The 13,431-nt window shown below is 60.9% G+C and overlaps 1 protein-coding gene across 2 annotated transcripts in view; it reads right to left on the bottom strand.

The window, feature by feature from the left end:
* FMNL1 (formin like 1) overlaps positions 1–13,431 on the bottom strand; it is an 18,610-nt gene extending 5,179 nt beyond the window's left edge. The window contains exons 1-16 of one of the 2 annotated variants that reach the window (XM_090125274.1): positions 13,172–13,431; positions 5,873–5,956; positions 5,496–5,579; positions 5,331–5,404; positions 4,703–4,786; positions 4,347–4,487; positions 3,204–3,329; positions 2,774–2,882; positions 2,413–2,489; positions 2,248–2,341; positions 1,843–1,917; positions 1,342–1,452; positions 1,086–1,235; positions 882–983; positions 562–781; positions 27–329 (exon numbers count right to left, since the gene is read on the bottom strand). In XM_090125274.1, coding sequence (XP_089981400.1) covers positions 27–329; positions 562–781; positions 882–983; positions 1,086–1,235; positions 1,342–1,452; positions 1,843–1,917; positions 2,248–2,341; positions 2,413–2,489; positions 2,774–2,882; positions 3,204–3,329; positions 4,347–4,487; positions 4,703–4,786; positions 5,331–5,404; positions 5,496–5,579; positions 5,873–5,956; positions 13,172–13,336 — 1,999 coding nt within the window. In that variant the 5' untranslated portion in view covers positions 13,337–13,431. The remainder of the gene's footprint in view (positions 1–26; positions 330–561; positions 782–881; positions 984–1,085; positions 1,236–1,341; positions 1,453–1,842; positions 1,918–2,247; positions 2,342–2,412; positions 2,490–2,773; positions 2,883–3,203; positions 3,330–4,346; positions 4,488–4,702; positions 4,787–5,330; positions 5,405–5,495; positions 5,580–5,872; positions 5,957–13,171) is intronic. The other variant, XM_031601012.2, reaches the window with a different exon arrangement.

Genomic DNA, 13,431 nt, shown 5'->3' with positions numbered 1-13,431 from the left:
TCCCAGCATCGTCAGGACCAACTCACCTGAACCATTGGCGGTGGGGGGAGCACCTGGCCCAGCGTGGGGCTGCCCACCGAGTGGTGGGGGTGGTGGTGGTGGTGGTGGCACAGGGCCCTCTGGGCCCCCAGGGAGCGGCGGGGGTGGTGGGGGTACCTGGGCACCTGGCAGTGGAGGGGCTGGGGGGGGTGTGATGCCTGTGGGCAGTGGGGGGGCGGGCGGCACGGGAGGCCCAGGTTCAGCCCCAGGCAGCGGTGGGGGAGGTGGCGGTGAGAGTGGTGGTGGGGCAGCGGGTGCTGGGGCAGGAGATGGAGCTGGAGCCGGAGTATCTGCAAACAGAAGGAAGTGGGTGAGTCGACGCTACAGCAGGACACGGGGCCACTGCCAAGATCCTGCTGCCGCCGGGTGATCCCACATCCCTGGGCACATCCCCGCACCCCCCACCTCAGTGTCCTTTGCTGCGTCCCAAACACACTGCCACTGCTCCTCTGTGCCACCTGTCCCAAACATGAAAGGGACATCGGGGAAACAGCAGGCAGCATTTCCCTGCACCCGTCATACCTGTGCTGGTGGCGGTGGCCTCTCCGGTAACCACGGGGGCTGCTGTAGTTTCTATGACGACGGGGACAATTTCGATGGCGACGTCTCCATCGGGCCCACGCAGGATCTGCACTAACCCCTTCTCCTCCAGCTCCGCCAGCCGCCGCTCCAGCGCCAGCCGGTAGCACTCCTGTGGCTGCGGGGTCGGTGGGCTGGGCGGCCGCGGCGGGCTGAGCTGCTCCTGCAGCAGAGACAAAACCCAGCGTGTCAGCAGTGTCCCCCTCGCACCCCAAACGAGGCTCCCCGTGCACGGCAGCACCGCAGCACCCATGGGCGCTCACCCGCAGCGCCTCCAGCTCCCGCCGCGCCTGGCTCAGCTGCTTCTCCAGCTCCGCTATCTTGGCCATGGAGTCGTTCTCTGCATCCTGCAGCTTCTCTGTCAGCTGTGTGGGATGAGGGATGAGGCACTGTCGCTCAGCCGCGGCCGCCACCCGCCCCGAGCGGGGTTTGCGTCAGCAGTTCCGGCCCCCGCGCCCACGTCCCACCTGGCTGACGTGCTCCTCCAGCTCCTCCATGTGCTCCAGCACGGCCGTCTTGGTCTCTGAGTCCTCCAGCATGGCCCCCACATCGAAGACGTTGTCCAGGTAGGCTTGGATCTGTACCTGCAGCTTGTCGCTCTCGGTGAGACGCAGGCTCTGCCATGGGACAGCCGGCGGCACCGTCATGGCTGGTGACAACCACAGCGTCCACCCGCCCCCATCCCAGCACTTGGGGGGCTTGGGGCAGTGCAGCACCACCCACCTCCAGGTACTGGTCGAGCCCCAGGTGGGTGAACTCGTACTGCAGGAAGACACGGAAGTTCATGTTCTCCACCGAGTGCACCACGATGTTGATGAACTGCATGCAGGCGACCTGCAGGATGGGAGCAGGCTCAGCACGGCCCCAGGGGATACAGTTCCCTGTGGGCTGCATGGTGGCTTCACTGTCTTGGGGAGCTGGGAAACAGCCAGCTGCTCAGCAGCCCTTGGGGACACAACAGACTGGGGACACCGTTGTGGCTCGGTGGCCCAAGGCACAGAATGGCATGCTGGCTCAGAGACACAACGCCCTGGGGACAGCACAGCCATCTGACAGCCTTTGGGACACCGGGGAGGGACCAGCAGCTCCTGGGGACATGGTACACTGGGGACAGCCCCATATCTGGAGACACAGCCAAGAGGCCTGGTGGACCATGGGAGCTGCCCCCAAGGCAGGAGGCTGCAGGTCCCCAGGCTGTAGGTCCCCTGCCTTATGAACACTCACCATGAAGTCGATGTTGCTGTCCTCATTTCGGAAATACTCCATCAGTTTCTCAAAGCGGTTCTTCTCGCCGCAGACCTGGAGTGGGAGCAGGGGCTGAGGGCTGGGAAGGGCAGGGTCAGAGTGGGCAACTCTGGGAGTGTGAGGGCAGCAGGTGCCCTCTGGCGAGGCCCCCCCAGCCCCGCTGGGTGCTGCTCAGTGCCACAGTTCAGCTGGGACGTGGCCCTGGAGACAAGTGCTGGTATGGGAACATCGATCCCAACAGTTCAAGTGGCCTCAAATGAATTAGGATGGGAATTTTTAGGATCAAGAGTGTTTCAATGAGGCAGGGCTCTGCTGCACAAAAGGAAACTGAGGGAAAGGGACAGGTGTCATCACAGGGACATTGTATCCCTGCTGGAGACTAACCTCCTTGAAGTTGTCAAAGGCAGCGAGGATAATGTCATGGCCACCTCGGACCAGGCAGACAGCGGCCAGCAGCTCCAGCACGAGCGCCTTCGTCCTGCGGGGACACAGGGATGAACCAGGGCTGTAGGGTGTGTGAGGGGACAGGGGACAGGGGACAGATCCTACCTGGCATTCCTGTTGTTGAGGCTCAGTGTGATCTCATTGACACAGGCTGGGTGGTTCATCACCAGGCTGAAGCCAGACTGGAGGGAAAAGGATTATGAATGAGGTCAGGCATCCTCTGGCCCACCCCAAGAACGCCAAGGATCCTGTGACATGTCCCTGCCATGGTCCCACTGTACAGGTGGCTGTAAAAAGTGAGGACTTTTGAGTGCAAATACTGGGTATCCCTATGCCATTAGAGCTTGGGGACAGTGAATGTGTACTTCTCCTCCTCACTCCATCCCAGTGCCCTGAAGAGGGCAGCACAGGGGCCGGAAGCTCTTGGGGGCCCTCAGGGATCCTTGAGGATGCTGCCAGTGCCCACCTGGTAGTTCATGATGGCACGGAGACACATGATGCAGACGTGGACATCATCCTTCTGATTGACAATGCGAGAATTCCTCAGTGCCTTCCTGCTGTGCGAGGGGTTGAGCCTGCCAGGCAAGAAGGCAGCTGAGCAGGGGGCAGCTGAGGGCACCTGGGGGGCGCAGCGCAAGCAGGGCAGGGGCAGCGCGGGGGTGGGCGGGCAAAGAGGTCAGGCAGTGGCCTTGGTGGCCCTGGGCTCACCAGCCAGCAGCAGAAACCCAGGGACCAAGCCAGCTGCATCCCGAAAGGAGGGAGACCCCATGTCTGGCTCAGTGGCCATTCCCATCTGCAAGCCCAAGGGACTCTTGGCACCAGGAGTGGGCCGTGGTGGGGCCGAGGTGGCAGGAAGGCCAGGTGCCCTTCGTGCATGGGTGGTCTCAGAGGCTCACCGGGGCAAATAGGAGCTGCCAGGTGACCTGGGGCAACTGTCCCCATCGCTGCCCGGGGCGCTGCAGGGGACGCTGGGGTGGACGTGGTGGAGGAGGGTGTGGATGTGCTGGTTCGAGAGGCAGCAGCTGGAGGCACGTTAGAGCCTGCAGGACAGGAGGGAGAAACAGGGCTCCCGCGCGGCCCATGGGATGGCTGGGGAACAGAGCTGGGGGCCAGGGGAACACAGGTGAGGGGCAAGCAGGGTGGCTGCTGCCGCTCGCAGGGGCTGGCATCAAGCACCAAAGTGCTGCCGTTCTAAGCCTGTGACCAGGCTGAGGCATGGCGGGTGACAAAGGGCTGGGACCCAGCGGGTGCCACATCCAAGCCATCGCTCCTGACCTGTCCCTGGGGTTGGGGACACACCGGCTCCTCCGGAGGTGCTGGCAGGTGGCGAGAGGCCCTGCGGTCCTGAGGGAGCCCCCAGCCACGCTATGGCAGCTGTCTCCCTTCCCAGGGCGGCCACAGCTGGGTGTCCCCTCAGACCGCCCTGACTACTGGGGATGACTGCAGGGAGACTCCCCACGCCAGAGCCAGCAGCGAGTCAGGGGGGTCTGCACAGCCCCACTGGGGCATCTGCCACACCAGCACCCCGGCCCCGTCACCTACCGTGAGCACATCCCCCGGCAGCGTGCAAGAGAAGAGCGGGGTTAGAAGAGGGCTGCAGGGTTAGCAAGCGAGAGCTGCCAGCCGGCTGGGCCCGCTCAGAGGGCACAGGCCTGGTCACGTTCAAACCCTCGCTGTTTTTAAACCTTCCCACGTCCAATGAAGCAGTGGGTTGGGGATTTGCTCCCCCAAATCTTAAGCAGCTCTGATTTTGCTCATTCACAGATCACCCCACTCCTGCTTTTGGCCCACAGCAGGGAACAATCCTGAGAATGGATCCAATCGTGCTTCTGCCCTGCCTCCCAGAACGGTTTATCCTCTGCTGGGAGCACACGTGGCTTTGTCCCTCCCCAGTCCCCCACGCAGTGAAGGGAATCCATTTTTAGGACCAGGACTGCATCTCCCTACCGAGCCCCTCTCAGAGCTGGCACAGCGCGGCATGGCGGGGCCGGGGGGCAGCGAGGCAGAGTGGGGTCCGGTGCTGGGGTGCTGCATGTTACCTGACGGTGAGGTGCCGCACTTTGGAGATGCTGTGTGTGGGAGATGAGGAGTTGCTTTTGCTCAGGTCCTCAACTGACCGCTCCAGGGGTTTGCCCTTTTCAGAGCCGGGACTGCCGTTCTCGGTGCTCTCCATGTCATACCTGGTGGCCCATGTGGGGACAGGGACAGATGGGCAAGGAGAAACCTCAGTGCCGGCAGACACATGGGGACACCCAGGGCTGTGATCGTGGGCTGTTCAAAGCCCCCCAAGCCTGCCCAGCCCCTCTGAGCCTGACCCCAGCCCAGTGATGGAGCATTAGGGCAGGGGGTCAGGGGAAAAGGGGCAGCCGGAATGACAGCAGCAGTGGGGACGTACGCGACAGAGCACTGGGCAAAGGCGAGGTACTCCAGCAGCACATCCAGCCCCTTGTTCTCCTCGTTGAGAAACTCCTGGACCCAGCTGGGGAGAAGAGGAATTAGTGGGGTATTCCAACCCTTCTCTTCCTCCCACCTCCCCTTCCACATCCCCAGCAGAGTCTCCCTGGGGTGGCACCTGGCAGACCCTAGGCAGACCTCTCCAAGACAGGTGGGTGTCACACAAAATCCCAGCGCCTGACCTGCAAGGGACACAGCCCATGGGTTCTGCTGCCACCCCTAAGGAACAGCCCAGACTTGGACAGCAGGTCCCTAGGCCCAGATAAGAACACAGGCAACCCTCATGCCACAAAGGATCAGGGCACCAGTGTGGGGGGCAGGGTCCTACTTGGGACCCATGGGTGGCAATGAACTGCCACAGCCAAAATGGGAACTGGGTTCTGCAGCAGGCAGAGCACAGCTGGCTGCTGCCTCAGCACCTCCATCCTCTCATCAGTGGCCTCCCAGACAGGCAGGATGAGGCCACCAGCCTCCACCTGTGCCTCCACATCATGCTGTCACCCCCATAGCCAGAAGCCACCAGCGCATGAGCCTCTGCCCCAGTGATGTCCATGATCACCACTCCTTACCCAATGTAGTTGGTTCTCAAGGAAATCTCCAGCTCCCGGAGCACCTGTGTTGACTCCTGCACTCGCCGCTTGAACTGAGGGAACAGGGACAGCTGAATGGTCACTAGGCTGGTGACCAGCACAGGGAAACAAGGGCAGACTCACAAGGTGTAAGGCAGCCCTCACCTTTCTGCTCACACCGCCCGTGTCCAAGTAGCTCTTCAGCTTCTGGATGTAGGCAGACGGTGGGTTTTTCACCTGGAAACGCTCCTACAAACCACACAGAGAAGCTGAAGCCAGGACATCTGCATGCAGCATGGGGAAATGTTTCAGCTCCCAGCGCTGCCCAGAAGCACAGCAGCCACCCACCCCCTGTACTGCAGATGGCCGCCTATAAATGTTTAATCAGGTTAATAAGCTGCTGTCTCACTAATGGAGATGGATGCCAGCACTCGGATCCACTGCTTCAGCCTCACGTACCAGCAGCCACCAACTGTGAGTGGCATTTGGGGACAGGGCCAGGAGCAGGGCCAGCAAGGTGCCATGCAGCACTCAGACCTCACCTGGTCACAGACAAGCTCCCACTTCTTCTCATTGTCGTACTGGCTGAGCAGCTTCATCTTGTCCGGGGGCAGGTTCATGGAGCTCTGTGGGGAGACAGGTGTCAGGGGCACAGCTGTCCCCAGAGTCCCCTCTGGGCACGTGGTGCTCCCCATTCTCTCAGCACCCAGTGTGTCTGCCAGTGGGACCACAGGGATATTGCCATCCCCAGAATGTGATCATGTCACCATCAGGCATCACAGACCCATCAGCAATGTTCACTGTCCAAGGGTGCTGGGATCCCCACTGCAGAGTGCACAGGAGCTGGGGGACAGGAGGTGCTGGGGGGAAAATTGGAGTCACCCCTCCACATCACAAGGGCACAAAACTCTCAGCCTCAGCCAGCCTGGATCCCAGTCCAGCAGCTCCACCACCTTGAATGGTGACCCAGGCTGGGGACGTGGCTGAGCTTCCATGGCCTGAGGGTGACGGATGGCCCTGAGCCCTGCCGCGGGCACACAACAGGCCCAGATGGTGAAATCAGTGTTTATTTGTGGACACGATCTGAAGGCAGGGTGCTGCATGTCACCACGTCCCTTCGTGCCAGCGTTGCACAACCCAGCCGCACCGCCTCCCCACCCAGCAGCCTCTCCACCACCGCGGTCGCTGAGCAGGACGTGACGTGGTTTCCGCTCCCCAAATGGCAAGAGGCAGCCACCAAAACTGCTCCTCACCATGTCTGGGGGCCCTGGGACACCCTAGGCTCAGCTCCTGCCTTCAGGGCACCAAAGTGCAGAGTGCCAGCACATCCCAGGGGTGTGGGAACACTGAGGGGCGACCTGCAGAGCCTCGGGGAAGCCCCCACTGTGCCTCTGGCATGGCACACATGCCTTGAGTTTAAAAGGTTTGAGATTTGATTTCCCAAAAGAGGAATTTCTCAGAGATTCAGCCCCAAGAAAAGCAGGAGCAGAGCCTGGAAAAGCCATGGCCTGGCAAGACAGAGCGACGGCACGTGGAGACAGTGCACAGATTCAACCCTGTTGAGTCAGCTTGACCTCTGGTTTTGGGGTACCCCAGCGCAGGGATGTAAGGTGCAGTGGGCGCAGCCCTTGTGACGCCCACATCCCTGGGGAATCCCACAAGGGTTTGGCCAGGATTTGAGCCGATCAGGGAGGGATGCAGGCAGCCACAGAAGAGCCCATGAAAGAGGAGAAGTGCCAACACGCCAGGAAGGACCGGAAACCTCAGCACCTACCTCCCACCAACGACCTGTTGGGCTGCTTTTGCAACAAACCAAACCAGGACGATAGGGGCAGGAAGGAGCCTGCATGGAGGCCAAAGCCATGGTCACTGAGCTGCCTGGAGCCCCAGGCCACCAAGTCGAGCCGGTGTTTGGCCAGGCTGTCTGGAGCCAGCAGCTCCCCCCCACTTGTCCACAGCAGGTGATCTCAGCACCAACACCAAAATTATGCAGTGAGGCCACAAACAGCCTCACTGTGAGGCCACCAGGCTGCACTGGAGTGGCTGGATGGGTCCTGGGACAGGCGAGGCAGTGACACATCCCAGGTTGCTGCACAGGACCTGCCATGGGTGACTGACACCCCCAGGGGAGCCCTGCTGGGGAGCCCTGTCCTCATAGATTCCTCTGTTCATGTCAACAGATGGGACCCTGCAGACCCCAAGCCCACAGCACATCTATAAGCTTTGCACTGGGCTGTTCCAAAGGCTGAACATAGAATGTCCTGAGCTGGAAGGGACCCACAGAGATCAAATCCGAGTGCAAATACTGGCTTCCCACAGGACAATCTAAAAATTAAACCAGCAGGGCTTGATTTGATTGTTCAGCCTTGATTTGTGGAGCTCTGAAAAGGCAGTAACAAGCCTCACTGATGGGACAGGGCCTTGCATGGACTCCCTGCCCCAAGGATGCAGGCAGACTGGAATGTCAGAGATGTCCCTACAGAGGTGGCCATGCTTGGGCTCTGCCACCAACTCCTGCTGCCCCCAGTGAGGGTACAGCCCCTTACTCACAAAGCAGGGCTGGGCCCAGGGGCAGGATGTGGCACTGTCTGGGTTACAAACAGGGTGGTGGATGCCTTCCCTCCCCGCAAAGGCACGTGGTGCAGGGGAAGGAAGTGGCCTCCTACCCAGGACACTCTGCTGTGGTCCGTAGCATCAGCCAGGAGCACAAAGAAGCTGGTTCTCACTTCCTGATGGAGGCCCTGGTGCTGCTGGGGGCGTGGAGCAGAGTGGGAGATGTGATGCAAGGACCACCTTGCAGGTGGTAAAGGCAGGATTCAGTGCTCCTCCTTGTGTGATAGGGATGGTGAGGACAAGGATGGAGGGGACAATGGGATTTACCCCAGCAACCACATCCCAGACTGGCATCCTCACCCCACCCAGCACCCACTGTCAAGCCCATCTTCATCCCACTGTGCCATGGGGTGCACCCACAGCAGGCTGCACAGCCCACAAGGGCAGACACAGCCGCCAAGCAGCACTGCTGCCTGCTGTGCACCTGGCAGCCTGAACTGATGCCACCATGTGTCCCTCAGGGGCCCAACATCTCCAATGCCTGCAGTAACATCTTAGCGATGCCCTGGCTGGAGGTCTGGGCCCTCACTACAGCCAAAGCCAGCATGGGGAGAACTTGCTGCAAGGTTATGCAGGGACTTACCCTGCACCTGAAACCAGACAGGGGGAGGCAAAGCAGCACCTACATCATTTCCCACGACGAAAAGGACTTCTGGTTGTACAACAGCATGAGGCCATGCAGAGGAACCCTGCTGGGCAGGCCGAGGGGTTCTGGGTGTCAGGCACTCCCTTTTTATTTCACACCCTGAGCAGCCTTCAAGCAGGGCCAGTCTCTACACTCTGAGAGAAAATTAAAAGCATCCACGGAAGTGCTAGCTCTGCAAAACACGCGCAGTGCTGCTGTTGCTGGTTGGCTGCCTGGACAGCTCGAGTGAAACCCAGACTGAAACAAGACGCCCGTTGCTTAGGGATCGTGGCTGAGCTGCTGAGGCGTCTTCTGTGGTTTCCCAACCTGCATGGGGCCGGGGGGAGAGGGGCAGCATGTGGGGCTGAGAACTGGAGGCTCACGTGCAGATCTATGTGAGCAGCAGTGTCAGGGCACATGGCAGACGCAGAGCCACACAACAGCAATGGGAAGCTGCCCCCAGCCCAGCGTAAAGGCCCAGATGTCGGGCAGCAGCGACAGCACAGCACCCCAGCTCAAGGCCACAGGGAAGAGTGATGACAGCAGAAAGGCAGGCTGGCAGCCAACGGGATGTGCCAGTCCCAGGATGCTCCAACCCTTGTGGTGATGCTGTGAAGGTGATGCTTCTGCCAGGCAGGGCTTGGAGCATGTCCGCTCTGTGGCACAGCTCTTCCTACATTGTCCCCCCAGTGACAGGCACCAGCACCATCCCACTCCAGCAAGCACATCTCTCCTTGCTATGCTGACATAGCACCGAGGCCACAACCTCTTCCCAAGGCCCAGTGCCAGGTACCAGGGCAGCCTGGGCTCTTCCAAACCCCAGCACACAGCAATCAGGGCTGGGCAGCACTCCCAGGAGCACCTCACCCTGCGAGGGAGTCCCAAGAGCTGGCCATGGCCAGGTTCCAAACCTGCCAGGTGTCAGAGGGAAAAGCTGGCAGGGAAGCAGGGAACACCCCACCAAGGGCCAGAGCCCATCCCAAAGGAGGGTAAGGAGTTGCTAAGGGACAGGCACTGCTACCATGCAGCTGCGGCCAAAGCCTCCTTGCTGCCTGCTGCTCCCGGCTCTATTTTAAGCACAAGCAGAAGCTGCTCTGAGCACACGGCGGGGAAATGAGACAGTCACACTCACCTCCCCACTGAGTGCCCGCCTGGTGCCAGCATGGAGGGGGGATCCCCACATCGGGACGCCCTCCAGATTCAGCCAGGGTCTGAACCAAACACACAACACAGGCTTCCTTCCCATCACTGGGCTGTGCGGGCAAACATCCCTCCATTGGGGACACTGGGGACATCAGCAGAGCTGTACGGGAGCCCTGACAGCATGGCACCATCCTGCATGCTGCTGTGCTGTACGTGGACCAGGCTGGGGACGGATCCAGCAGGAAGCAGGGCATCGTTTTCCTTTCCTGGGTGAGATCCCGCGGCACGCAGCACGGCTGCAGCTGGGGCTCACTGTGACCGACCTCAGCGCCGCGCTCCGGCCAACGGTACGTCTGCAAACATCTGCAGGGTGACGTTTGCTGGTTCACCAGGACAACTGCAAATGCACACCAGTGGCTCCCGGCCACACGGGGCCCTGCAGCACATTGTGATTCTTCAGCAACGTGAAGTTTTTCAGGTCTCCCGGTTTCCATCTCCGCCCTACAGGCTGCCCTGATTTCACAGAGCATTTGCTGATTTTAGGTGATACCAGTAGCTAAACAAGGGCTCTGGGGGAATCTGCCACCTGGATCCTCGAGGGCTCAGAGAGTTTTTAGGTCTCTGCCCTTTCAAATGTGGGGACCTGGAAGAAAGATCAGCCAAAGGGGCCAAAGCAAAGCTCTCGTGACCAGCTGAGCAGGGAGCTGCCACGGCTCAGCAGCAAAACCTCACAGCAGGACCAGCACTGTCCCCATCTCAGAGCCCTCGCAGCTATTTTTGGATGCTCAGGCAGCCCAGCTGTGGTTCACCTCCACCACACACTCATCTCACCGCTTCATTTAAGCCCTCCCTGGACCTTTGTTTGCTTCTTGATACATAAAGGGGAAGAACAACACTGCCACACACCTGCATACCCCTGGCCCAGCAGCCAGAGACTGACTCCTTCCTCCTCCTGTCCCCATATCTCCTTAACTCCACAGCCACACCAGCGCTTCCCAAATTGCTTGGCACAGAAACAGCCCTGCCATCCCTCTGCCAATGCAGCATCTGTCACGGTGCCCTAGCTGGGAACAAGCCAGAATTTCTGCAGTAATACAGAATTCCCCATTTCTGAGCACACGGTGGCAGTTGGGACCCCCAAGACCTCACTGCTGGCCTGACAGCCCTGGGCTGACTTTCAACCTGGCTTTTTCCCAGTAGCTCTCCCAGTTTGGGATGCCTGCCCAGAAACTGGCTTGCACCAATGTGCTCTCACAACACCAGGATGCAGCAGCCCTGCTATGGCACTGCTGTCCCTAGGCTGTGAGATGGACCCAGGTCATGTGCAATAGCACAGATGGATCACCAGCACAACACTTCACACCTTACTGCTAATCCCATACCCTTCAAAGTAAAGAAGTGAATCCATTAACACCAAGAGTTTTGAGAAGTGATTAAAAATGCAGTTGGTATATGAGAGGTATATATGCCTGCCAGGCTCCTGGCAGCCTGAACAGCCAAGTGTCCCTCAGGGGCCTGCAGTGACATCTCAGTGATGCCCTGGCCAGAGGTGGCTGGCTGGGACCCTCATCACAGCCAAAGCCAGCATGGGGAGAACCTGCTGCAGGGTTATGCAGGGACTTACCCTGAACCTGAAACCAGACAGGGGGAGGCAGTTGGTGTGGCTGAAGGTCCTTTGTCCCTATGTTGTGGGGGTCCTGCTGCTCCCCCACCCTGAGTGGGATGGAAGGAGGGGGAAGGGAGCCTCTATGAAAGGAGGAAGAGAGATTGGGACAGCCAGTTTCACAAGAAGCCTGGTTCCCGTGTTGCTGAAAGCTGTGCACTTGTCCCAGCAGCTCTCTGCCAGGGCTCCTGCCAGGGACCCAGGAGGTTTGGGAGAGACTTTGGATCTCCACTTTGCCCTTTTTGATCACTTCTCAGTTTAGGCCTTCAAGCCCCCTGGAGCACAACTAGGCCCCATCTCACCAGCGGAAGGTGACGTTTCCTGAGGCCTCGCAATCGCAGCTGAAGCACCTCAAGGTCCCCATCCCCTTCCTGAAAGCACCGCAGGCATCACCCCAGAGCCATTACAGGCACAGCCACAATCTGAACCTCACCCTGCAGTCTGCACCCAAAGCAACACACGGCGCCGTGGGCACACAGCAAGTTACAGCAAAGCCCCATCCCAGGGGTCCCAGGAGCCACCCAGACCCTGCGTTGCAGAGCCCTTTGCCGTGATCCCTCTGCAGTGACAGCAAGCCAAAACAGATGCAGAGGAGTCACAGCCTGTGTCTGCAGGCAAAGCAGACACTTCAGCTGCGATGCCTGTCCCCAGTAATCCTCAGTAATTGCTGCACGGCAGAAAAGCCTGTAAATAATCTGTGCTGGGCCGGGCCGGCGGGTCCTGCCTGCCACGGGGCCACACACACGCACTGCAGAGCATCTCAGGTCACGGCGCCGGTGCTGCTCCGGCCCTCGTTGTGTAACGGCAGCCGACGGAGCTGAGCCCGCAGCCGGAGCCGGGCTGCTGCTCCCGCACCAGCTCAGGTGAGCACATGGGCTCGCTGCAGGGATAAGGGGATTAAAACAGCAAATATGAACGCAGAAAATGTTTCCCTGCTCTCGGTGCATTGCCGACCTGACTTTGCCGTGGAGCTTTTTGGTGAGTGAGGACACACAGGAGCACGACCTTCAGAGCGTGCCCTGGCTCCCCACGTGCGGGGCTTTGCGGGGAGGGAGAGTCGCGCTGCTCTCGCCTCCGCGCTCCGGAGCTGCAAAGGGAGGAAAAGGCCACAGCGCTGCGTGCGGGGGAAGGCACAGGCACGGGGACCGCGTCCAGCACAGCTGTAAGCGAAGGTCACGGCCATCCTTCCCCTCCCAAGGACAGAGATGAGCTGCCAGCAGCTCAATCCAGCGTTGCCGGCGGCCGGCACTCAGCTCACCTCCTTCTGCTCTGCCTACCCGAGAGCCTCATGGGACTGTGGGGCTGCAGGCGGGGGTGACTCGCCCCGCGGCAGAGGACAGCCGGCGGTTTGCCCCAGACCACGCAGCGAGGCTGGGGCTGATCTGCGCAGTCCTCACCCCGGCGCTGAGATGGAGAGAGAGGGAGGGGGAGAGGGAGAGCGCTGCCGGGATGTGCCGGAGAGGAGCAGGGGAGGAGGTGAGCGAGGCAGGTTGATATCTGTAGCACCGGCTCGCTGCAGCGTGCACGGCTGGCAATGCTCGCCGGCTACGCGCTGCCAGCTCCGGGCCTGCCGCCGGCTCCTCAGCCCCATCCTTGCGGCTGCAGAGCTTCCCCGGGGCCGAGGACAGCGTCACCCGAGCGGGCAGCACGGAGCTCGGGGCATCCCGCTGGCAGTCCCCGTGAGCAACGGGAGGAGACGGCCCACGCCGCGGTGATGGGAAAGGAGGGGAAGAAAAAAAAGAAAAAAAAAAAAGCAGAGAAAAGCCCGGCCAGGACTGCGGCTTCTCCAGGACTCACCAGGACGCGGCTGAAGCGCTCCTCCAGCTCGTCCGCGGCGGGCATGGGCTGCCGGGCGGGCGGCGGCGGCCGCGGTGGGGTGGCGGCGGCGGCGGGGCCCGGAGCCCGGGGGTCTCGGTTCTCTCTGGCCGCAGCCCCCTCCATGCCCCCGGCCGCGTTGCCCATGGCGCTGCCGCCGGGCCCGGGGTGCCCGGGGTGCCGGAGATGGAGAGGAGCGGAGCGGTCACGCTGCAGTGAGCTGGGCTGGGCAGGAAGCGGAG

Source organism: Phasianus colchicus, chromosome 26 (genome assembly GCF_987193195.1).
Source record: "Phasianus colchicus chromosome 26, bPhaCol1.hap1.1, whole genome shotgun sequence".
In the NCBI taxonomy this organism is placed as follows: domain Eukaryota; kingdom Metazoa; phylum Chordata; class Aves; order Galliformes; family Phasianidae; genus Phasianus; species Phasianus colchicus.
This window is presented reverse-complemented; position numbering and strand designations above follow the sequence as displayed.